The sequence below is a fragment of the Symphodus melops genome (assembly GCF_947650265.1).
Source record: "Symphodus melops genome assembly, chromosome: 15".
NCBI classification, from domain to species: domain Eukaryota; kingdom Metazoa; phylum Chordata; class Actinopteri; order Labriformes; family Labridae; genus Symphodus; species Symphodus melops.
Window position 1 is genome coordinate 24,137,492 of NC_136705.1, and position 21,083 is coordinate 24,158,574.

The 21,083-nt window shown below is 44.4% G+C and overlaps 2 protein-coding genes and 1 long non-coding RNA gene across 3 annotated transcripts in view; 2 read left to right on the forward strand and 1 right to left on the reverse strand.

The window, feature by feature from the left end:
- LOC306836407 overlaps positions 1-21,083 on the reverse strand; it is a 124,030-nt gene that overhangs the window by 24,497 nt on the left and 78,450 nt on the right. The window lies entirely within an intron of this gene.
- sft2d1 (SFT2 domain containing 1) lies at positions 1,032-12,953 on the forward strand. The gene is made up of 8 exons (XM_079363465.1): positions 1,032-1,271; positions 2,561-2,647; positions 4,472-4,554; positions 6,396-6,477; positions 6,852-6,887; positions 6,977-7,035; positions 9,567-9,596; positions 12,488-12,953. The coding sequence occupies exons 1-8, from the start codon at positions 1,206-1,208 to the stop codon at positions 12,525-12,527; spliced, it is 483 nt and encodes a 160-aa protein (XP_079219591.1). The 5' UTR covers positions 1,032-1,205; the 3' UTR covers positions 12,528-12,953.
- On the forward strand, positions 15,626-17,211 carry prr18 (proline rich 18). Its single transcript, XM_079363464.1, has one exon. The coding sequence runs from the start codon at positions 15,774-15,776 to the stop codon at positions 16,536-16,538; it is 765 nt and encodes a 254-aa protein (XP_079219590.1). The 5' UTR covers positions 15,626-15,773; the 3' UTR covers positions 16,539-17,211.

Here is a 21,083-nt window from a genome sequence, read left to right on the forward strand (position 1 = left end):
AGAAATCAATCAGATTTTACTATCTTTACCATAACTTTGAGAACGAATTCATGTATTATTAATTTATTTTTGATTTCACTCATTTTTTATCTTTTTTTCCCCCAGACATTAAAAATAAACATGTCTCAAAACAACACACATACTATCAGTCTATTTGTTCTACTTTATTCTTACTACGTCAACAAGTTAAAAAAAACAAAAACAAATACAAACAGACAGTGTAAGTCAGCTGTCTCCCCAACTACGCCACCGTGTGGTCAACTACATATTTAAAATAACAGTTTATTTAAAAAATACTCATTAGGCTACATGTTTTGAATTAGGTAACAGAGTTGACAGGTTTTGGGTCTGTTTCCATTTAAGTACTTCAGGATGACGTCATGAAACTCAAACTCACCAATTACATCCATTTTAGAAGCTTATCTGAATTTTTCAATCAAATCCCCTCAATCAATGTCTAACTGGATGTGGTTATAATGCAGCGATGTTTAACATGATTATGTAGTATGATATAATCAATAGTTTTACTGTTTAGTCTTAAACAGTAAAACTAGCCTAGGTTTAGGCTTTTGTAAATACGGAAGTAATCAGATAAATTAAAGGCACATTATGTAGATTCTGCTACCAGGGGACTCTCAATCACTACAACAACAAATGATGATGTTGAGGCTGTCGGGGAATCATGGGAGTTCTTTCTGCTACAAAAACAAAAAAAATCTACACATTGTATGTTTTTAAAGCTCTAAAATAGTTGTGTCAAGGATGTGAAAAATCTGACATAATCAGTCAGAGGTTTCAGACTGATGGAAACATAATATTTCTCATGCATATTTTTTATACACGTTACAAAGTGCAGAAAAATGCATCAGAAAATGTGGGGTTGAAATAATTAGTCTTAAAATGTATTAAACTATTAGTAACAATGTTCCCTAATAGTAACTCCATCACAGCAGGTGGCGGTAATGCGCATTCAAAGCTAGTTGCCACCAGCATTGAACAAAAAGAAGAAGACCAGTGAAACTAATTTTTCCAATTATTCCGACATCACGTGAAGGCACCATCGTCCATCGCGAACAGGAAGTCAAACTTCGAGCTGCTGTGAAGCTCAAACTTACAGAAACAAACGAGTGGACGTATAAGTGGGGGAAAAAGACATCCAGAGTGCATCTTTGTCCTTTCTGCGTGTTGACAGGAAGCTTCCAGTGATGGATAAGCTTCGTCGTGTGCTCAGCGGACAGGAGGAGAACGAGGAGTTGGGTCTAACGGCTCAGGTAACCGTCTGTCAGAGCTAGCCGCTAATGCTAACCTTGTTTTTTTTTCTCTCAATAGATGAAGTTAAGACTAAATATAAACCTGTTTCTAAGTTATCACAAGTTTTTTCAGCATGTCTCTTGTGTAGATGAACGTCCTTTAGATAGTTGCTGTTGTTGTCAGTGTGGCGTTGAGATTATTTACGATCTGTTGGAGGAAAAGCAAGTCATACTGTTTTAACACTTTCACCAGCTATCTATCTATCAACCTATCTATCTTATAAACTACAGTAATTCTGCTGCCTCTTGAAAGCCGTGGCTTTAAATTATCTGTCTTCTAATCCATTATTTACACACATCATCAATATATAAATAAATTAATAAATAAATAAGTCTTTAGAGGTAACTGATGTTTTTTATAGCAGTTTATAAAAAAACATGGCACTAACATGCTATCCGAGTAAGTTTAAAAAGTAAAGGTAAGCTTCCCTTTTAAATTTCTGTCTTAATCCTTTAATTTAGGAAAAGTCGTTGGTAGGTAACAGCAGAATGCTCGTTGCTAGGTAACAATGATGTGGTTGTAGTCTATTGTAACTTCTGGGCGATACGGACCCACACTCTTATCTCAAAGTTTTTACTACGATATCATCCTTCTGTCAGCTTTGAAATCTTTATATTTATTTGTGTATTTATACTTTTCACATGCCTTCGCCATGAGGAGGGAACGAGGTAAGTCACTAACTCAACCGTGTCTTCTGACTCTGCAGATATATGATGGTAGTTTGTGACTTGTTGCAAGGTTAATCTCTTCACTCTGAAGTAGGGATATAAGAAGAACCGTGAGGTATTTAAAAATCCATTGAAAGGTGTCGAGTAAAATCTGAAAAATAAGTCGCTGTGACATCCACAGCGATAGCTGTTAGAGCAAGGACAGAAAATGAAAGACACAAACTGTGTGCAGATATTACAACGAGACAGAGAGAGCTTCACAACCAACACGATGCAGCGTTTAATCAACAGCACGACGAGAAGATCCAAACACCTCCAGATTCTTTTCAAATATATCGTATCGTGAGTCGTTGCATCGCTCCTCTGAAGTCTTCTGCATGTCTTCACAGATTCATCAGTGACCGTTTGGTTTTATGGCTTCATTTGCCTACGTTCAGTGTACGGAGCAGAGCTGCAGTGTGTGTGTGTGTGTGTGTGTGTGTGTGGATGTTTAAAGATGAACCTGTAAGTCGGATGTTGTCTGAGTGTTTCTGGAGGTCATTAGGTTTTGTCCCGTGACATCCTCCCATTGTTCTCACCAGGTCCTCGATGCCAGCTCCCTCAGCTACAGCACCAGGGTGAAATGGTTCTTCATATGCTTCGCTGCAGGCATCCTGTGCTCCATACTCGTGAGTGTCTCTCCTCTTAAAATAGCTGCTTTTATGTTTGTCTTATCTCCACTAACATTAGGAATGCGCAGCGTACGCACAGAGGGAACACTGTGGTCAAAGAGAGCTTTTTTCCGCTGCTGTGTTTGGTTTGTTGGAACTATAAAAGAGTTCAGAGTTGCTCGCTCAGCTCCGCTGCCACCAAGAGGAATTCCTGCGGTCCTGCACGTCAAGATGAAAGTAAAGGACGCATGTTGCTGCAGTGGAAATACAATTAAAGAAAGAAGAAGAGGAGGAGCAACAGCAGACATCGGGAGGTTCTTGGTTTTATGGGTTTAATGACGTGTTTATGTTTTTATAGATGGACACCAGGCACAGAGTGTGGCTGGGAAGTCTTCAGGACATCTTCACCCAAATCACTCTCACACCTGTGAATGAATGTTTGAAGCCTGAGTGATGTAACCCACCTGATCCATGCAGGAAATGCTGTCTCAGCCTAACTTTGAGTCAGACGGGTTTTAAACCTCCTGACAAACCGTTACACCACGCCCACCTGTCAATCAGGTCTGATCAGGTCCCCCCCCCAACCTCCGCAGTGAAAAATCAAAGGCACATACGCAGTAGAGCGGTGCAGTCGAAGATCTTACTGAACACGCTTCCTGTCTTCGTTGTGAACTCTCAGTTTTGTTCGCCACAAATCAAAGGCGCCCACTGAGTCTTCCACCCTCTTAGGATTCGTTTCTTGGCGACCACCGTACCAAACAAAACCACTTTATATTCTGGAGGGTTCAGCGCAGTCGCAGAGCTGTTTTCTTTGTAGTTGTTCTTTTAGGACGCAGAATTAAAATAATTAACATAAATCATTTTTGCAGATTGAAGATAGACAGATTGTCGTTACTCTGCTGTGTAACCACGAGATAAACATTCCCCACCAAAGAACAGTTCATACACGTAACACTCAACAAGCATCGCCACACAACAGAAGTTCACTGTCTGTTGTGTTCAGCAGGGCCTTTTGTTCAGGGATCAGGCGACTCCTCTGAACCTCACTGCTCTGTGCCTCCGTGCTGTGGCGTCAGGTGAGCGTGTGGCGTCAGGTGAGCGTGTGGCGTGCTGTTCTGTCGAGGTGGCAGTCTGTGTCGTGGCCCTGCGGTTGAGTTCTGATGTTCTGGCAGCTGTGGAGCGTTTGAGCTGGTGAGAAACCGGTCGGTAGGACGGGCTGGATCGTGGAAACCTTTTTCGTTAGTTTGGTGCCCGTTGCAAAATAACAGGAAGTTACACCACACGCAGCTTTTTGCTCGTGAAACCACATGGGTGAGAATTCACGAATTCACAGATCAGCTGATCTCTGTGCATACATCAGATGTTCTATCTATGGATGTCTCTGTCGTTTCTCCATGTTCACATCCTTACAGTCACACCCGAGCTCATCGTTCATGAGACAAAGAAGAAGTCCAGGATCTGCTGAATTTATAAAACGTAATTATTAGAAGCAGGTTGATTAAATGTTGAATATTAAGTGCTAAGTGCGTCTTCCTTGTCAAAGGTGATCCTGCCTGGATACAGGGTTCAAACAACGTGTGTCTACAATCCTCTTTACTCTGAAAGTGATCTAAATGGGTTACTTGTTAGGATTATAAAGCTCACACCGTCCAACAGGCACAGAGTCCTTTAACCTTTTTTTTTTTTTTGGACACTAGGGGGAGCTATTTGTGCGTCCTGTAAAAACACAGGAGAATAAGCAGAGTGTGTTTCTTTTGTTTTTGGATGATTGTTTTTCTCTTTGACTCACATGTGAGTGATGATGCTGTGTCGAGACTCACTTCCTGTTTCCTGTTTCACCAGGGCACAGCTCTGCTGTTCCTTCCAGGTGGAGTCAAGCTGTTCGCCGTCTTCTACACGCTAGGAAACCTCTCGGCTCTTTTCAGGTAAGAAGGACCCTTCTGTCCAGCTCCGACCTGCGTCCGACTTTTACCATCCAGTCCAATATCGCCCTTCTGCACATCAGTCCAGCGTCTTTAATGGTGCTTTTTTTAAAACTGTCACAACTCCCCTCTCTTTAAACTCAGTGTTTGTCTCAAACTAAATGTTTTCATTCTGATTTATTGATGACAAACAGGAGAAGTTGTCCTCCGGCTTACGGGATTCAACTCCCCAACGATAAAATCAGAGTGAGCGTAAATATACAGGTGGCTAAAACACACAGCGACAGGTCTTTGGAGTCACATGAGAGTCGTGAAGAAGTTTCAACAATTTTAAGGACTTGTAGCTAAAACTGGGTTTGATCAGCACCTCTCTCTCTCTCTCTCTCTCTCTCTCTCTCTCTCTCTCTCTTTTTAATTAACTCTGTCTCACTGACATCTTCAGTGTCTTATCCTAACTTTGTGAAACTGTTTCAAACATAAAGGTTAAGTAAGACTGAAATATATCCTCACTAAATGGATAATTAAATCTGTGGTCTAAATATAATCACAAAGAGTCGGACGTCTCTGACAGACAGTCGACCATTGATGAGGTTTTTTTTTCCCCAGACAGGTCGGTGTCTATTTTCAGGTATCAATTGTCCACAGGGTTTAGACGCGTCAAGAAAGTGGGTCACCTGAGTCTGTCATGGCCCAGGTTACCAATCGAGGGAGTTTCATATTTTGAAGATGGTAAATCAGCTTCAGGCTCACGGCAGAGAGGAGTCGTCATCATCAGTCTGACATGATCGTGATAACAACAAAACAAATGTACCTCGAAAACGTGCCGCTATTTCTGTCCTTCATATAAAAAAAAGATGTTGACGGACAATAAAAGCAAGAAAGGAATACTGCAAAATGGAAATTAAAGGAGCAGTATGTAACTCTGACACCTAGTGTTTAAAATGTGTACTGCAGTCTAATCTCTAATCATTACAGAGAGCTGTCTCCCCCCCTCCTGTCTACAGTGGATGCTCACACAGGTCACCATGTGGTGGACACTGTAGCTTCAGTGTTTAGCATTGGTAAACCTTGGATAGTTTCTCACAGAAACCGAGAGAGAGAGCGACATGCAGGTCAGGGCTGAGGCGCCATGGTACATGTTTTTACAGAACCCAGCCTGAACTCTTCCATCAGCTGATTTATGTTACAGTGGAGCCAAAGTATCGTCAATACAAGAGACCTGTGAGTTTAGTGCAGAGAGAGAGAAGAGAGACTGTGATTAGTATCATATTAGTAATAGCTTAAACAACTCCAATCAGCAGAAGCAGCATGTGCAGCTAAAAAAAAAAAAAAGTGTAAATGTCCCTCAGCTGAGCAGAGAGAGAGACAGAGCCTGCGTCAACACAAACTACTCTGATGTCTCATCTGACAGATGTGACGCCTCACAGTCTCCCTCTACCCACTCAGCTCGCCGTGCCTCGTCAGCGGGGAAAGCCTTCGTCTGTTCCAGTCGCTGACGTCAAACATGCATCATGTAGGAGGGTTTCAGCACAGAGCCCGGCGTTAAATATTTACACCCCGAGAAATGCAAAATGTGACACAGATATGATGAGTTTGTCTGCACAGCTACGATGTCACAGAAGCTTTTTGTACGTGTTGAGAGAGTCACGAGGACAATTAAAAAAACAACATCTGGACCACGACTGATAAATACATCTTTAATTTTCTCATTCTCATGATTTAACATGAACCAATATTTTAAAGCAACATTTTGAATGAAGATGGCGGTGAAAAGATTCAGCACATTTAATAATTATGTGTGCTCAGAGTTTGGTTTGATGTTTTTCTTGTGTGTTCTCTTCCAGCACATGCTTCCTGATGGGTCCACTTAAACAGCTGAAGCGCATGTTCGAACCAACCAGACTCATCGCCACCATTGTTATGCTGGTAGGCATCGTGTTCATCTGTCATTATGGACCCGAAGTTTAGCCAGATTGTTGATATTATTATTACTCAGTATTTTGGTTTAATGTTAATTCATAGTAGCGATGTCTTTATTCTAAAAGGAAGGATGTAAATAAATCGCTCCAGCAGATCAAATTAACCCTCTGATTCATTCAGAGTTGGTTTAGTAAGAAGCTAAAATAAACATCCCAACATATTTGCAGTGTTGCATTTTGTCTCAAATAATCGATAAATGTTGATGAGCAGCCAATGAGTTTGATTCCCGGTAAACTGAACCCTCTGATGGACTTCTTAATGCGCCGCGATTTTCTTCTTTGTTGGTTACAAATCATCATCTGTCCTTCTCCTTCCATCAGCTGTGCCTCGTCCTCACACTTTGTGCCGTGTTTTGGGTAAGTGCGGACGTTTTTTAAAGCCACATTCATCCTTTATTGTTGTCGTGCAGCGTTTATTAAAACACTCTCCGTGTTTCACTTCACAGTGGCATAAAAAGGGGCTGGCCATCATCTTCTGTATTCTGCAGTTCTTGGCCATGACCTGGTAAGTGCTCGGCCGACTCTCTGCTGGAGGACAGTTGGCGTTGAATTCACTCATCACTTCCTCCCACTCGGATAGAGCCGTCCGTCTGTAATCAGGAACGTTTCTCCGGTGACTTGAGTTACTCACGTGCTGATGATTAAACGTTGCTTACTGCTGCCGCAGTGAACGGACGGCCATGTTTGTGCACGTTTAATGCCAAACTGTAATCAGACTGATCGGCTCTGGTTTGCCTAAGCTGTCAGGGACACCTGCTCTACGTAGCTGGTGTTTGGTCGGTTCCCTGAGGACGTGCCAGGGTCAGCGTGAAGCTGCTTTTCCATCAACAGGACCTGACACTGTTCAGTCCAAAGTGTGTGTGGGTTTTTTTTAATATGAAAAGCTCAAGACCAGTCAAGATTAGCCAAACTAGAAAAGCCTCTTGAGATCATAAACGGATGTTTGCGATGTGATCAAGGTGAGTTTAAAAATGTCTCACCTGCAGAAAATGAAAGAAGTGGCAGCCTTGAAGGTGACGTTTGTCTGAGAGTCGGTGTTAACACAGCAGCACGGTTGCTGCCTGTTGAACATCTTAAACGTCCGCCTCGCAGCGCCCCGCTCGGAGCAGCTGATGGAGACGACGCGTCGTGTCGGGAGGGTTCAGTTCAAACATCGCTGTGAAGAATAAAACCTGTGTGGGCATGTCAGCACTTGTATGTTCATTAATTTAAACATATTTGCACAGCAGGAACAAAAGAGCTTCCGTGTGCGACTGCCTGGGAACACACACACACACACACACACACACACACACACACACACACACACACACACACACACACACACACACAGTGTCAGTGCATCAGTGAGCAGCCGCTCTGTCAGCCTCGTAACTACACCGCTCTTGCACCTACATGTTGTACATTCACTTCCGTTCTCAAAGGGGTCGCCATGACAACCACAAGTCACACATATTGAGCTCATTCTTAACAGACTGGGCTGGGGAGGGGAGGGGGGGGTGGCGGCATCGTACACTCCCACGCCGGCACTCAGACGTCTGTGTGAAGGCGGTCCTGTTATAAGACGTGCAGCGTCACTGACCCACACAGAAGTGGGCAAAGTCCGGCCCGCGGGCTGAAGACCGTGAAGTGACCACATAACACGAAACGCGGCAGAACCACAGTGAGTCAGAGAAGACACCTGCAGGCAGGAGGAGCTCTGATGACACCACAGCTTTATTTAGTTAAGTTTTCCTGGAAAGAATACACAAACAGACACTCGGTGTGTCAGATACCAGGACTACAATCAGAACCAAGAACACCTCCACTACCGAAGTCCAGACCCAAGACTTCAGATCAGAGAGAGAGAGAGAGAGAGAGAGACGTCCTCTGAGTCTTCTCTGCCCCTCTCATCACATCTGTATGTAGAAAATGTTCAATAATTGAACATATTTCAATCCTGGTCTTCTCATCATTCACACAAACCAGCGTTCCTCTGCTGACGATCTCGCTCCATTCAAACAAGATCAAAAAGCTCCAAATATGAAACGTTGTGTGTCGCTCCTCTCGTTCGTCGAGCCAAACGCCACTTTATGATCACCAAAAAAACCGCAATGCATGATGGTAAATACTGCTCTAAGAGTGAGTGTACACTACATTTAACAATGCATTGTGGGATACAGTCTGATAATGCTCACACTGCTCGGCCTCAGCCGTAGATTATTTTAAATGCAGCGGAGAAGTCGTGAGATTATGATTGATTATCATGATTCAAAGCTAATAGTTCCAGCTCCGACGGGGCTTTCCTGTTCACTGTGGTCATGTAAGATGGCGGTTAATCATTCCCCATCTGGTCCAGATTCCTCACATATTTGAAACATATTTGGCGTTTGGCGTTCAGGGGATTTTTTTTTTCTGCTTAACTTTCTGTGTAATCATTAGCAGCGCTGGGTGTCTCCTTTAATGATCGGCTCCCAATCTGTCTGCTATCATGAGTGCAAAGATTACAGTACATCCCATTCTCAATCATGCTTTGTTAATCCCCTCCCCCGCTGTGCGGCGTCAAAGACCCTCCGCTCCACCGTTTAACTCCGGATCCAGCAGTTAAACGTGTATCTTGTATGTTGTTGTGTTGTTCTAACGATGCCTTAAATCTATTTAAAGTCCTGCCTTCTGTGGGCTGTTTTTTTTTTTTTTACTTTAATCTGTTGGACGTCGTCTCAATCCCGTCATATTAAAACACCATCCTTTGATTTCTGTTCAAATTCTTCATGTTGACCTTAAAACAAAAGACGGACGGACGTGTTCAAGGCCGCGTTTACACGACAACCACTTCAGCCTCCAATCGGCTTCCTTGTCTTGTGTTTTCACTGTTTGTGAGAGCAAACCGTGTGTTTGTTTCCTCCATGGTGGATTTGAACATTAGTCAGGATATCAAAACCATCCGAGGTCGACGTAGGACGAGCTACCTGAACGTAGAACGAGGTTTTATGATACAAGTTATTAACTTATGTTTAATCTGCGTCCCCTCATGGTGATTTCTTTCTTCTGTTTCAGGTATAGCATCTCGTACATTCCCTTTGCCAGGTAAGAAAACGTGATGTCATCGTCTGTAAGTCTGCACCGACCTCAAGGTGACGTCACAGACTGAATTAATAATAATAATAATAATAATACATTTTATTTAATGGCGCCTTTCAAGCCACCCAAGGTCGCCTTACAGTGGATAAAACCAATACATTAGGTTAAAACCAAACATAAAAACAAACAAAAGACAGGTGTAGTGTGGAGTGAACAGTTACAGTGAGTATGCCAGTTTAAACAGGTGGGTTTTGAGTTGGGATTTAAAGGTGGAGATGGACTCTGACTGTCGTATGTGGGGGGGGAGGGAGTTCCAAAGTCTGGGTGCCGAGCAGCTGAAGGCTCGGGCACCCATGGTACTGAGGCGTGGTGTGGGGATGACTAGCAGTCCAGCAGAGGTTGAGCGGAGGGTGCGTGAGGGGCTGTAGTGATGGAGGAGGTCGCAGAGGTAAGTGGGGGCCAGGTGGTGAAGAGCTTTGTAAGTGAGGAGGAGGTTTTTGTAGTTCATAATGAACTGACCCAGGATGGTTCGGTGGGCAAACCGATGCGTTGCTTTGTTAAAGGAGCAGTATGTAACTCCTAGTGTTTCAAATGGGTACTGCAGTCTAAACTCATTACATAGTTTATCCAGGTGTCATGATGAAATCTGCTCCTCTAAACGGAGGTCTGGTCTCAAGATGTCTCACTTCATGAGATATATTTTCACTTCCTGACTTTCTTCCTTTTAACATCCTCGTCTTCCTCAGTCATGTTGTTTACTCCTCTTTGACTCTTCGATGCCACACACAAACAACTCAGGGGGTCAAACTGTGAGTGCCTCTTTAATAAAAACATGTTTTCATTCACATCTAAACTCTGTTTGCCTCCACCATATGGCTGTAATCCCCCCGACCACTGCTGCAGGCACTTAGTGTCAAACAAATGGCAGCTTGTTGTTTCACACTCTCTGTGACGCCGTTGACTTTATCCCTGATATCTAAATGAAATCTTTTTTTTTTTTTTTTTTTGGAATAATGCTCTTTGAGGGAGATTTACGGAAAGTTAACTCCCCCAATGAAGCTGTTATGTTGCGTGTTATGAGCTTATGTTCAGCTCTGCGGCACAGTGCAGACTGTTGATGACTTATAGACCTACAGTAAGTCGAGACAGGGATGAAGATCTCGTCGGGTTTCTTATGGTTTAGTCTTTCCCTGGGAAAACATGCAACATGGAGGAGTTCCAAATTAAAGCCACGTAGCTGATTTTAGATTTATTTATTTTATCTGTACACCCCGACACAGGATTTAAATTAGATTTAATAATCTCCTTAAACTCATATGTTGCTCTCTCTAATTGTCCCATATGGTGAGCCACCTCGCTGCTTTCTCTGCAGCACGCACGGGGTGTGATGTTGTTTTGTCTGTCCAGCTGTAAGCGGGGTCGTCTCTCACACACACACACACACACACACACACACACACACACACACACACACACCCTCTCTCTACAGCTAAGTGCCTTGTGTATGCGGGCGAGCGACCCCGTAATCCTCTCTGACAGCTGAGAGACGTCCTATAGCCACCCCAGGTTCCCCCTCCCCCAACCTGAACGCCGACACCGACACAGCGCTGAGACAAAGACCTTTCTCTCCGGTCAGCCTTCCTAAACATTCCTTTGGGGGAAATGCAGATCCTGACTGCTTGTTTTGGAGACTGTTTGAAATCCTCGTGCTCACTTATTTATCTCCTAGCTCCTTTGTTGTGATGTTTCCTGCCAACACACGATTGTCTCCTTAAGCTTCTTACTGTAATCCATTTTTCATTTAATTTAGATTTGATCATTTAGCGCTCTATTGTTTACCGTGTTGTCTCAGAGCAGCAGCTTATTTTGATCCCCGAGCTTCTGACGACACAATAAACAAACATTAGACTGCACTTTTTTTTAACCTGTTCAATCCAATATAGACCGTAAAATCAAAAAAAGATCAGGCCAAGATTACTACCCACACAGATAAACACAAAGACTCGCTCCTCTTTCCCCCTCTGTGTTCAAACAAACGGATCTACCTGGCGAGCCGCAGCACCACATGGTCCACGGACTTGATCCTTTAATGTATTTTACCTTGTTGTTATTTATATCCTCCCACGCTGGCAGGTATCGGGTACTGAAACCTGCTGCGTGTGCACTTCCCACAGTGCTTCGGGGGCTGCTTTAGCTCTGAAATTAAACCAGAAATGTGACCTGTGATTTATTCATGTGGAGCCAAAATAGCATCGCGCCTCACGAGGATCTAAAAACAAAGATTTAGCTGGAAAGGGAGGAAGACTACGAGGGTTCTGGTGTTGAGATGTTTCTTTTTTATACACCGGAGGAATGAAGCGTAGCACCGCTGACCTCCCCCCTCCCCCCTCCTCCTCCTCCTCCTCCTCTTCTTCAGACTGCTCATGATCCCCCCCCCCCACTTCTCCTTTTAACCTTGACGGGCTTCACACCTCCTTCACCGAAAAAATATCACCGTGCCCGCCTGCAGGCTGAAAAGTCTGCATAGCAACACACCGACAGCACGAGCACAACGAGGGGGGGGGGGGATACAGAGAGTGGTTACCATGGCAATCGCTCGTGTTGCATCATCCCTCATAGCAGTGCACCTGAAGAAAAGGGAGCCCCCATCACTGCGAGCATTTGATCCCCCCCCCGCCGCCGCCGCCAAAACACACTCACTTATTCATGATGGGCCACGCCCAAACCCTCGCAACAAAAGGGTCCGAGTGCTTTTTTTTGTCTCTTTTAATTTGACACACATGACAGCGTTTTGCCCCCGTCTTTATTTATTTATGATCTTTGAGTAACGCTCTCCTGATGAGCAGCCCCCTTTGTTTCTTCTTGTTTTTAATCGAGTCTTTTCTCCCTCTCTGCAGAGACGCTGTGATGAAATGCTTCACCACCTGCCTGAGTTAGGACGCCATGTTGTCCCACTTCACCTGAAGACTGGTCCTCATATGCAAACTGCACAAAAAAAAAAAGACAAACAGCTGCAGCTCTGTAAAATATGCACCGATGTTTGTACACATCATCTCCACTTTTTTACTCTTCTTTCTTTAGACTGTGAATTTTCACCTTTTTAAGCCTATAATCAGTTACACTTCCTTTTTGCCTTATTGAAGTGAGAGTGCATTTAATGCTTAATATATTTAAGATATTCTTATACTGTATGTTCAGAGGATTTTATTCCATTATGTGCAGGGACGTGATTTTGGCTTTTCCCCGTATTGTGATTTACAGCTGAAGCTTCTCGATGATCTGTTGACACAACGACCAACCATGATCTTTACATACTGATGCGCTGATTTCCTCCACGCGTGTTATTAAAACACATTTTCTTTCTGCTCTTCCTGTGTGTGTGTGTGTAAGATGCACTGATGTATAAAGATGCTCTCAGTTATTTCCCTGTAGGCGAATGCAGCTATGCTTCACTGATGATGCTCTGCTGTGTATGCTGTATGATCCACAGCTTTTTGAGGTAATTCCAGCCACACAGATTAAAAAAAGAAAAAGAAAAGAAGGAGCAGCTCCATGTCTGTTCATCCTCTTTGTGTATTTTAACACACCTGTCCCCCCCTGTAATCATCAAATTACATCAAAACGTCGTCTCCTCTTTAAATGTGATTTTTCGGCCAGATGTCGAGACGATCCCGTTAATTACGCTTTTCTGAGCATCGTGATTCTGACGTGACCTAATAACCCAGTGTAGCTCGCTTCGGGTTCCCGGTATTGCTTCGGCATGACGGCACTGCCTTTTGAGGATGCGGTTGTCATGACAACCTCCACCTCCTCCTCCTCCTCCTGCCCTGGAAGATTCATAACCTCAGCCAACCCCCCCATCTGTGCTGCAGATGTTCACATTGTGTCAGGGATGTGAGGAAGCGTTTTTCCTCATAGATCACCTCTGACACGCAGAGAGTCGACGATTCACAGATTTCTGTTGAGGTGCAGGAAAAAAAAAATTTGATTTTAATTTGGCATCGATAGTCGTGTTTCAAAACAGTCCTGTGCTCCCAGTTTGGTTTTCTGCAAAAGGTTCAACAAACATGACTTCAGAGGTTTCTCTGCTTGAATCACAACACCCCCCCCCCCCCCCCAATAGTTTCATTAGGTGCTTGTATAATACGGTGTCGGATTAGAAGTCAAATCTCCCCTCCTCTCTCGTCTGACAAACTTGGCAGAGCAAATCCTTGAGCAGTTAATCTGGTGGATGAAATGTTTCCGCTGGATGACGGCGAGCGTGCTCGTTCTCTGCGATCTCTTTCCTTCGCCCGGCGTTTTTGGATTAAGTTTGAGTAGTTTGAAGTTTGAGGATGAGGCGGGGAAGTACCCCCGACCCCGGCAAGCTGTCGCTCCACCAACTGTTTCTTCTTCATTACGTCTAATCCGTTGTTATGTCAGAGAGGAGAGGGGATCCCACAAACAAAACCACCCAAATGAAACCGCTCAGCAGCTCGTTTTAAATCTGATGAACAGTTAGAGACCGATCAGGACAAATGCCGATACCTCTGTTTGAAAATATAATTTAACCAATTAATGATACCGATGTTTGTTTCATGACTGAGCTTGGTTTATCCAGGCCGGTGACTTCCTCTGTCCTGTAAAGAAAACTTCTTCTCTGAATCAGGAGATGTCAGTAAACGCTTCCTCACATCGACTCATGCGACATTATTTGCCGATATCGTCAGATACAGATGTTGAAACCCATATGTGGTTCGAGGAGTAGAAGTTCACAGTTCTGTGTGATCCCCCGTCCTGAAGTCCTTCATAGAACTCAAACTGTAGTCACTCTGTCGTAAGCATCCTCAGGCAATTTCTAATTAATAATCTAAAAACAATACATCTGGAAGCACATATTGATTTCCTCTTAGACTCTGAACAAAATCACTTCCAATCAGTTGTGGAGCTGTCAGCTTGAAATCGCAGAAAGGAAAGGTAATCAATATTTTGGATTGTTTAAACCCCCCCACACCCCACACACACACACACACACACACACACACACACACACACACACACCCACCATTGTCTGCACGGCTGAGAGAACAACGACAAACCATTCATATACATGAGTTATTTGACCTTCGAGACTTTATTGACAGTCGCAGAGTGAGAGGATCAAATCTAAGTGTGTTGTTGTGCAGTGACATGTTCACTTCAAGGACAGTCCGTCTACACGAGCTCCAAGGACAGAACCGAGTTTTTACAGCCGTGTACGTGAAGCCTTCAGGGCGAAACAATCAGGTCTGTAGGAGTGAAAGCAGAGAGCAAGTCACAGGAGGAATAATGTACATTTATCATGTCAGACCGCTAACAGGCGATGAGTCTGATAAAAAATACAAGACGAGTTGAAATGTGAAACCCCCCCCCCCCACCACCCAAGAAAAAATATATATTAATATTTATATAGTGCTGCTGATTTTGTTCTGAGTTTAAAAGTCACACATTTGATGTCCCTATTTTGTCTCCAAACCCCCCAATGGTGAGAAAAGTCCGTCCTCTCCGTCTTCTGCCTGCTCAAACAGGCCGTTTGGAGATGTTCCCTTCATGACATCACAAAGGGCAGTAGCCCCTCCCCCATGTCCCAACATGGACATGTTTAAGGAGATATTTTCAACAACTTTCAGCTATCAGAAGGTGACATTTTAAAATGTTAGGCTTTACTCATATATTCATACAAAGATTTATATAAAATTGAGGTAAAATACTCAAATTGAGACTGTTGTAAATCTGGATAGGTTCCCTTCTGCTTTTAAAGTTAAAATTTTTATTCACTAAAATAAGATGATTGAACTTCATCAATGATGATTATCGTGAGTGGATGTGGTGGGAAATGGTCCAGTGCCTGCAGAGCAGCAGAGAGGCGCTGTGAGGAGCTCGAGGTGGATGTGGCTCATCGCTTCAGGAAGTTGTTGGAAATGATGAGATGACATCATCACCGTTTTGTATGGCTTTGTTAGGCTCGCTCCCCCCTGACCACGCCTTCCTGCCCGCGCGCTCATAAATCAGCCGGCCTGTGTGTGTGTGTGCACCAGTTGAACTCTCCAGGCTCCAGCGCGGACAACAGGTGCACTGCGCTGCTGGATGATGCGCCGCTCGTCGCTTCACGCAGAGCTTCCTCTTCTGCACTTTTTTATATCTTGATCCATTCCCGCCACAAAAATGCCTTTTCCGCCGATCAGCCTCAGCCAGCGGATCTCCTCTCCCGGCAGGGATCTATTCGGGAAAAAGAAAGCCAACGTAGTGCCTCCTCAGAATGATCTCACCAGCAAATCCGGCAGGGAGAAAGCAGGCTCCGAAAAGGAGAAGCAGTGTCTTTCTTGGACATCTGCAAATTTAAGGACTTTGGGGCGAAAAGCCCCGCAGCAAGAGAAGAATAAAAGCCCATCTCAGAAGGCAGGCTCCGGCCAGGAGACGCAGGGAAAATGCTCCTGGCTGTCGGTGCCCAAACCTCAGGACTCATGTGAAGGAGTCAGGCGCTCCAGCTCCATGGACTCCGCCAGACAGCTGCACGGCAAAGAGGACGGCAAGAAGGAGATCCAGTTCACCCTCAGCCTCACCCCTGAAGCCATTCTCGTTATCCAGAAACGAAATCTAGAAAAGCAGATGATGGCCAAGCAGCAGAAGTGCTGCGCCTCGACGGACTTTCGGCACAGGCGAGTTTTCCCAACCAAAAAGACGCACGGAGGCTCCAAAGCTCCCGCGGCCAAAGTGGAGAGCGCGGAGCAGGACATCACCGCCATCGTTAAGATCTCTCTTCTCAACGATCAATACAAGTATGACGATGTGGAGTACGAAGAAGAGGACGGGGACGTGGACGAGACGGTCGTGAGGAAATGCAAAGAGTGGCTGAAAGGAGTGGAAAACGCCGCAGCTTTGGGCAAAGTGGACAAACTTTCTGCGCTCCCGCACCTTAAAGGCTGCTGACACCAAACTCTTGATCTTTCCAAAACAGCAGACTGGAGACATGATGGACTCATGCAAAGTGTGCACCGATGAAGTTCTTAAATTTGAGCCTTGTAAATGAAGCGTTTGCATTGAAGGGGGGAGGGGGGGTCTCCAGAGGAATGCCAATTTGTATCTGGAATAATGCTCTAAAATAGATGTCACTTTAAGATAAACACACTGATTACTTTAATTAAACATAGAAAGGTTAATTGGGTTGAATTAAGGGGAAATTTGACATTAAAAACAACCTTTTATTTGGACGCTGCTTTTGGCTCACCCCGCAGGGCTTCTTGAGGTTCACATGGACTTTGCTTTTGCGAGTTGAATGCCTATCCGATGTTTCGTTGAAGTTCTAACTGAACACCTTGATATCTCGTCCTTTGCACATGGTTTTTGTTTTCAGTGGATTGCCACAGAGGGTTTGCGTAAAGGGACGTGAAGCCGTTTCCTTTGTTGCTGGAGAACAATACGCGTCTGCTGCTGAAAGCAAACTGGACTGTTTATGTTTCCTCTCATCAGAGGCTTATATCCTTTTGTAGGGATTTGATCAGTCATGTACAGTATTTAATATTGACTAAATATTTGTACTGTCCAACGTTTTCTCAGCTGATGATTTTATGCCATTTGAAGTAAAACGTGTTTTTTTCTAAATTATCCAAGTGACCCTTTTGACTCTTTACAAGCTGATTTGTCTCGTGCCTCTCTGTTAAGTCTGTTACATGATGCAGTCTTTTAGTTTGCTCCTGCTCAGTTCTCAGACTGTACTGAAAAGGCTCTTTTTGTTCCCACTGTAGATACCTGGGGGCCATTTGGGTATTAGTGATTTGTAAGCTTCTTAGATTTCCTGTTAAGCAGGGTTGACCGGAGTGCTGCAGGGCCCAGGTGCATGATCCCTTCAGGAAATTACCTCCAGTCTGCTTTACTTTGTGTCTTATTGAATCGAACCATGGCTGCAGCTGCCACACAAAAACAAAAGTGTTGCAACAACCGTCTGAACCCAAAGTGTTTAACATGTGGTCATATTTACCTCAGCGTTTGGCCGCTGCTGATTCTGATACCAAGAATTATGTTTTCATTCCTTGGACAGCAAGTCAGGAAGTAATTGATGGTAAAGTTGAACAAATTCAGCAAAGGAAAAATAAATCAAACATCAGATGAAAGTAAAAGTGAAGTCCTAAAAACACACTCTTGTTACTTTGGCTGCATTTCCACCAAGAGTACCCGAGGCTGCGAGTCCTCGGAGCTTCAGAGGCCCAGAAGGTTCTTCCAACCCCAAAGCGTCGAGCGCATACGACGTGAACAGAGCCGTGAAGTTCGATCGATTGTATGTCATGTGATGTATTACATCTGTATTACTGACAGAGAGATTATGGCCAACTCTGTAGCGGAGTCTGATTTTCGGGCCCCATCGTTCAGAGAATCGAGGCCCTCGGCCTCTCCAACAACACCTGCGAGGATCTGGTGAGGAACAGCTGGGAGCGCCTGGGATAAGGAAGTGTGCTGCTCCACTTTCTGAACGACGTGTCTCTGTGTGTTCGGGCCCTTCTGTCAATAAATCAATTCTTCCCCAGTGCTTGTACACTCGGACAGGACAGTCGTCCTATTAAAATGGTTAATCAAGCTTTAACCGTGAACACTATAAATCCCTTTAACTCATTTAACCCACCAATATAAAATATAGATCAAATCTTGGATTCCATGGAAGGATCAAACATGAATGCATATTAGTACAGAGTGAAGGTTCCCTGCTGGGAGGTCGAACTCCTGAGCATTGTTCTGGGTAACTTGGTAACCAGAGTTTGACTCACAGGCTGCTAAACTGTAAAGCTGGAGACGTTTCAAACAAATCAGAGAGTTTGAAAACGCTGCATCAGCTGGTCCCATGTGAGTCCTCGGGCATCCTCCTTTGATATCTCTGGAATTTGTTGGCAAGTTATTTTGACATTCCTTCATGTTTCCTGAGGTTCACGTCTGTTTCTCTCTGAAGGTCAGTTTGTCATGAAAGCTATTAGCAAAGACCGCCATCAAACGACGACTCGACCTGCTGACAGGAACGCAGAGCTGCGACCCGTCTCTGTCACAAAGGTATATGAACTAACCTCTGCGCTCAGTGTTATCTCCTATTCTGCCCTTCACTTACCTGTTCTCCAGGATTCAGATTAAGCCTCAGGTGTTGCACCATTCTGCGTTTCCTGATGCAAGTTTTTACTGTTGAGGATTTTTGCATATTTGTGTCACGTGAACAAACAAACAAGCAGCTCGAATAAATCAGCTTGTCCTTTCAGTCTCACAAAGTGGTTTTGTTGCAGACTGAGCTCACGCCTGAGTCAGTACAGTGAGTACCAAGGACCCGTGCCCCCCCCCCCCCCCCGTGATCATGTTATGTGCTGGCTCCGCCACTGAAAGTTGTGTAATCCTCCTCTATTGTGTCATTTCAATTGTCGCCTTGTTTGTGTGCTTTTCTCTCTGGTATCCATTGCTGTCTGAGTGACGCCTGAAGCCGAGCTATTCATGTCTCCTGGGGGTGAAAACAGCATCATTATTTCCAAAGTAGCTCAAAAAGTTGCACTCAGTTGTATTTAAAGAAAGCAGGAGCTGGAAGGAGTTAAGACAGTGTGCTTGGTAACAAGTAGAAACACTTTGTCCAAAATGCTTTTGAGGGTTTCTCTCTCTCTCTCTCTCTCTGCTGCAGGCCTTTTTTTTCCAGCTCTGTCTTTTCATCCTCTGCCACCAGCAGCTTCTGTTTCCACCTGCAGCTTCTATTCTTCGCTTTCTATTTTTGTCTGCAACGTTTTTTCTGATCATCCCATCCCATCTGCCTCTCACTGTTTGTGATGCACAGTGAAGTAGAAATATCCTGCCGGCTTGTGTCCACCTCTCTGCAGAATCACGATCTTGTCTGAGAGAGTGACGTGTTCCAGCAGGACAGCTGCATTATCCTCAGCTGATTTGTGTTGGCGGCGAGCACAGATGGACGCCGCCTTGGCCATGACAGCAGAGGAAAGCAAAGAACTGCGGGTCCATTTTTTTTTTTTACTCGGCCATGTTAGTATTACTGTGGCAACGGAACTGATAAATCTTTGGTTTCCAGCAGCTTTTGTGCAAAAAGACAAAGCCGACACTTCCTGAAACGCTCTCGGCTCATAAACTTCAGCCGCGTCTTCATTCTGCGGAGAACAAGTCATTTCCCAGAAAACAGGTCGACCCTTAGAGAAAGAGAGAACTCAGATCAGAGAGTACAGAAGTCCCATAAACGCTCCAGCATGTTTTATACCTCGTTTCAGGGTCATTAAAAGAAGCCAGCACGCTTTTATGAGGCGTTAATCTGCTTTTCATGGAAGCTGGAACTCCCATTAGCCCTTCATTTCTGCTGCGACATGTTTCACCTCTTGCATTCCTTTTCATCTCCTACTTTCTCCTGACGCTCATAAGCTGGGTTTTTTTGCACGACAAGAATGTCTCCAGGGGACTTTCAGAGTTTGTGCTTCCCTTGCAGGAACCAGGGTCTTGATAATAATAATAATAATGTCACTTCTGTAAGATCCCTACCTAGAGGAGTACTTCATGTTCTCTAGGTGGACCTAAATGGTGGCGTAGGCTTTAGGTGTCTTTTGTTAGAAAACTGTAGCAGGCTAATTTGTCTTTTCTTAACATATACATTGATCTTTAAGGAAGTGCAGACCGCAGCAGGCTGAAACTTTCTGTGCTAACATGTTTTCACACATGCAAAACTCCCAAATATTTTTTGCGGTGTTCTGCACGTTTGAACACAACCGACCAAAAGTCCTCAGTCCAACTTCACTCAGGCATTTTCCCTCCAGCCTCCTGAGCAGGACATCGTGTGCAGCAGGTGATATTCATCATGAGTGAGCGGGCAGCAGGATGGCTCTGAACTCAGATACATGTATAAAGCATGTTTCAAACTTTAAAACATGCAGCTGTTAATATTATATCAAGCGACCGCTGCACAACCTGACTGTGTGAAGTTTATTTACTCTCAATCATCCAATAAGATGTCACATTGATATAAAGGCAAGAAAAACATGTTTTGTTGGTTCTTCCTGCTTTTCTGCAGCATCAAGTCTTCAATCAATCAATCAATCAGTCAGTCAGTGTAGGTGTTATCTCGAGTGTTATCTTTACAAAATAGCAGATGGGATAAGATGCAGGAAGGCTCCTGTTGTCCACACGTCCTGCAGCGGAGGTGGAGGTCGGAGCAGGCCGTGCGTGACGTGGTCCGATGATGGTCTTCATATAGGACAGCGTGAGGAACCTTTGAGAAGTGTCTGGGACATGATGCAGGGACTTCCTGCTTCCCTTAAACTTCCCTCCCTGTGACATCTGTTTGGTACCAGAGTTCATCGGGATTAAACAAAGACACTTGCTTCCCAGTGATTTGCTGAGAGCAGATCATAGCTTTACCAAATTGTTTTCCGGAGACAGGCTGCAGGAAATAAGAGTGATAAGGATTTGGAAGAGCGGAGGTGGGCACACTCCTCCTGCGTGTTGTTTGATTTTTCCCAG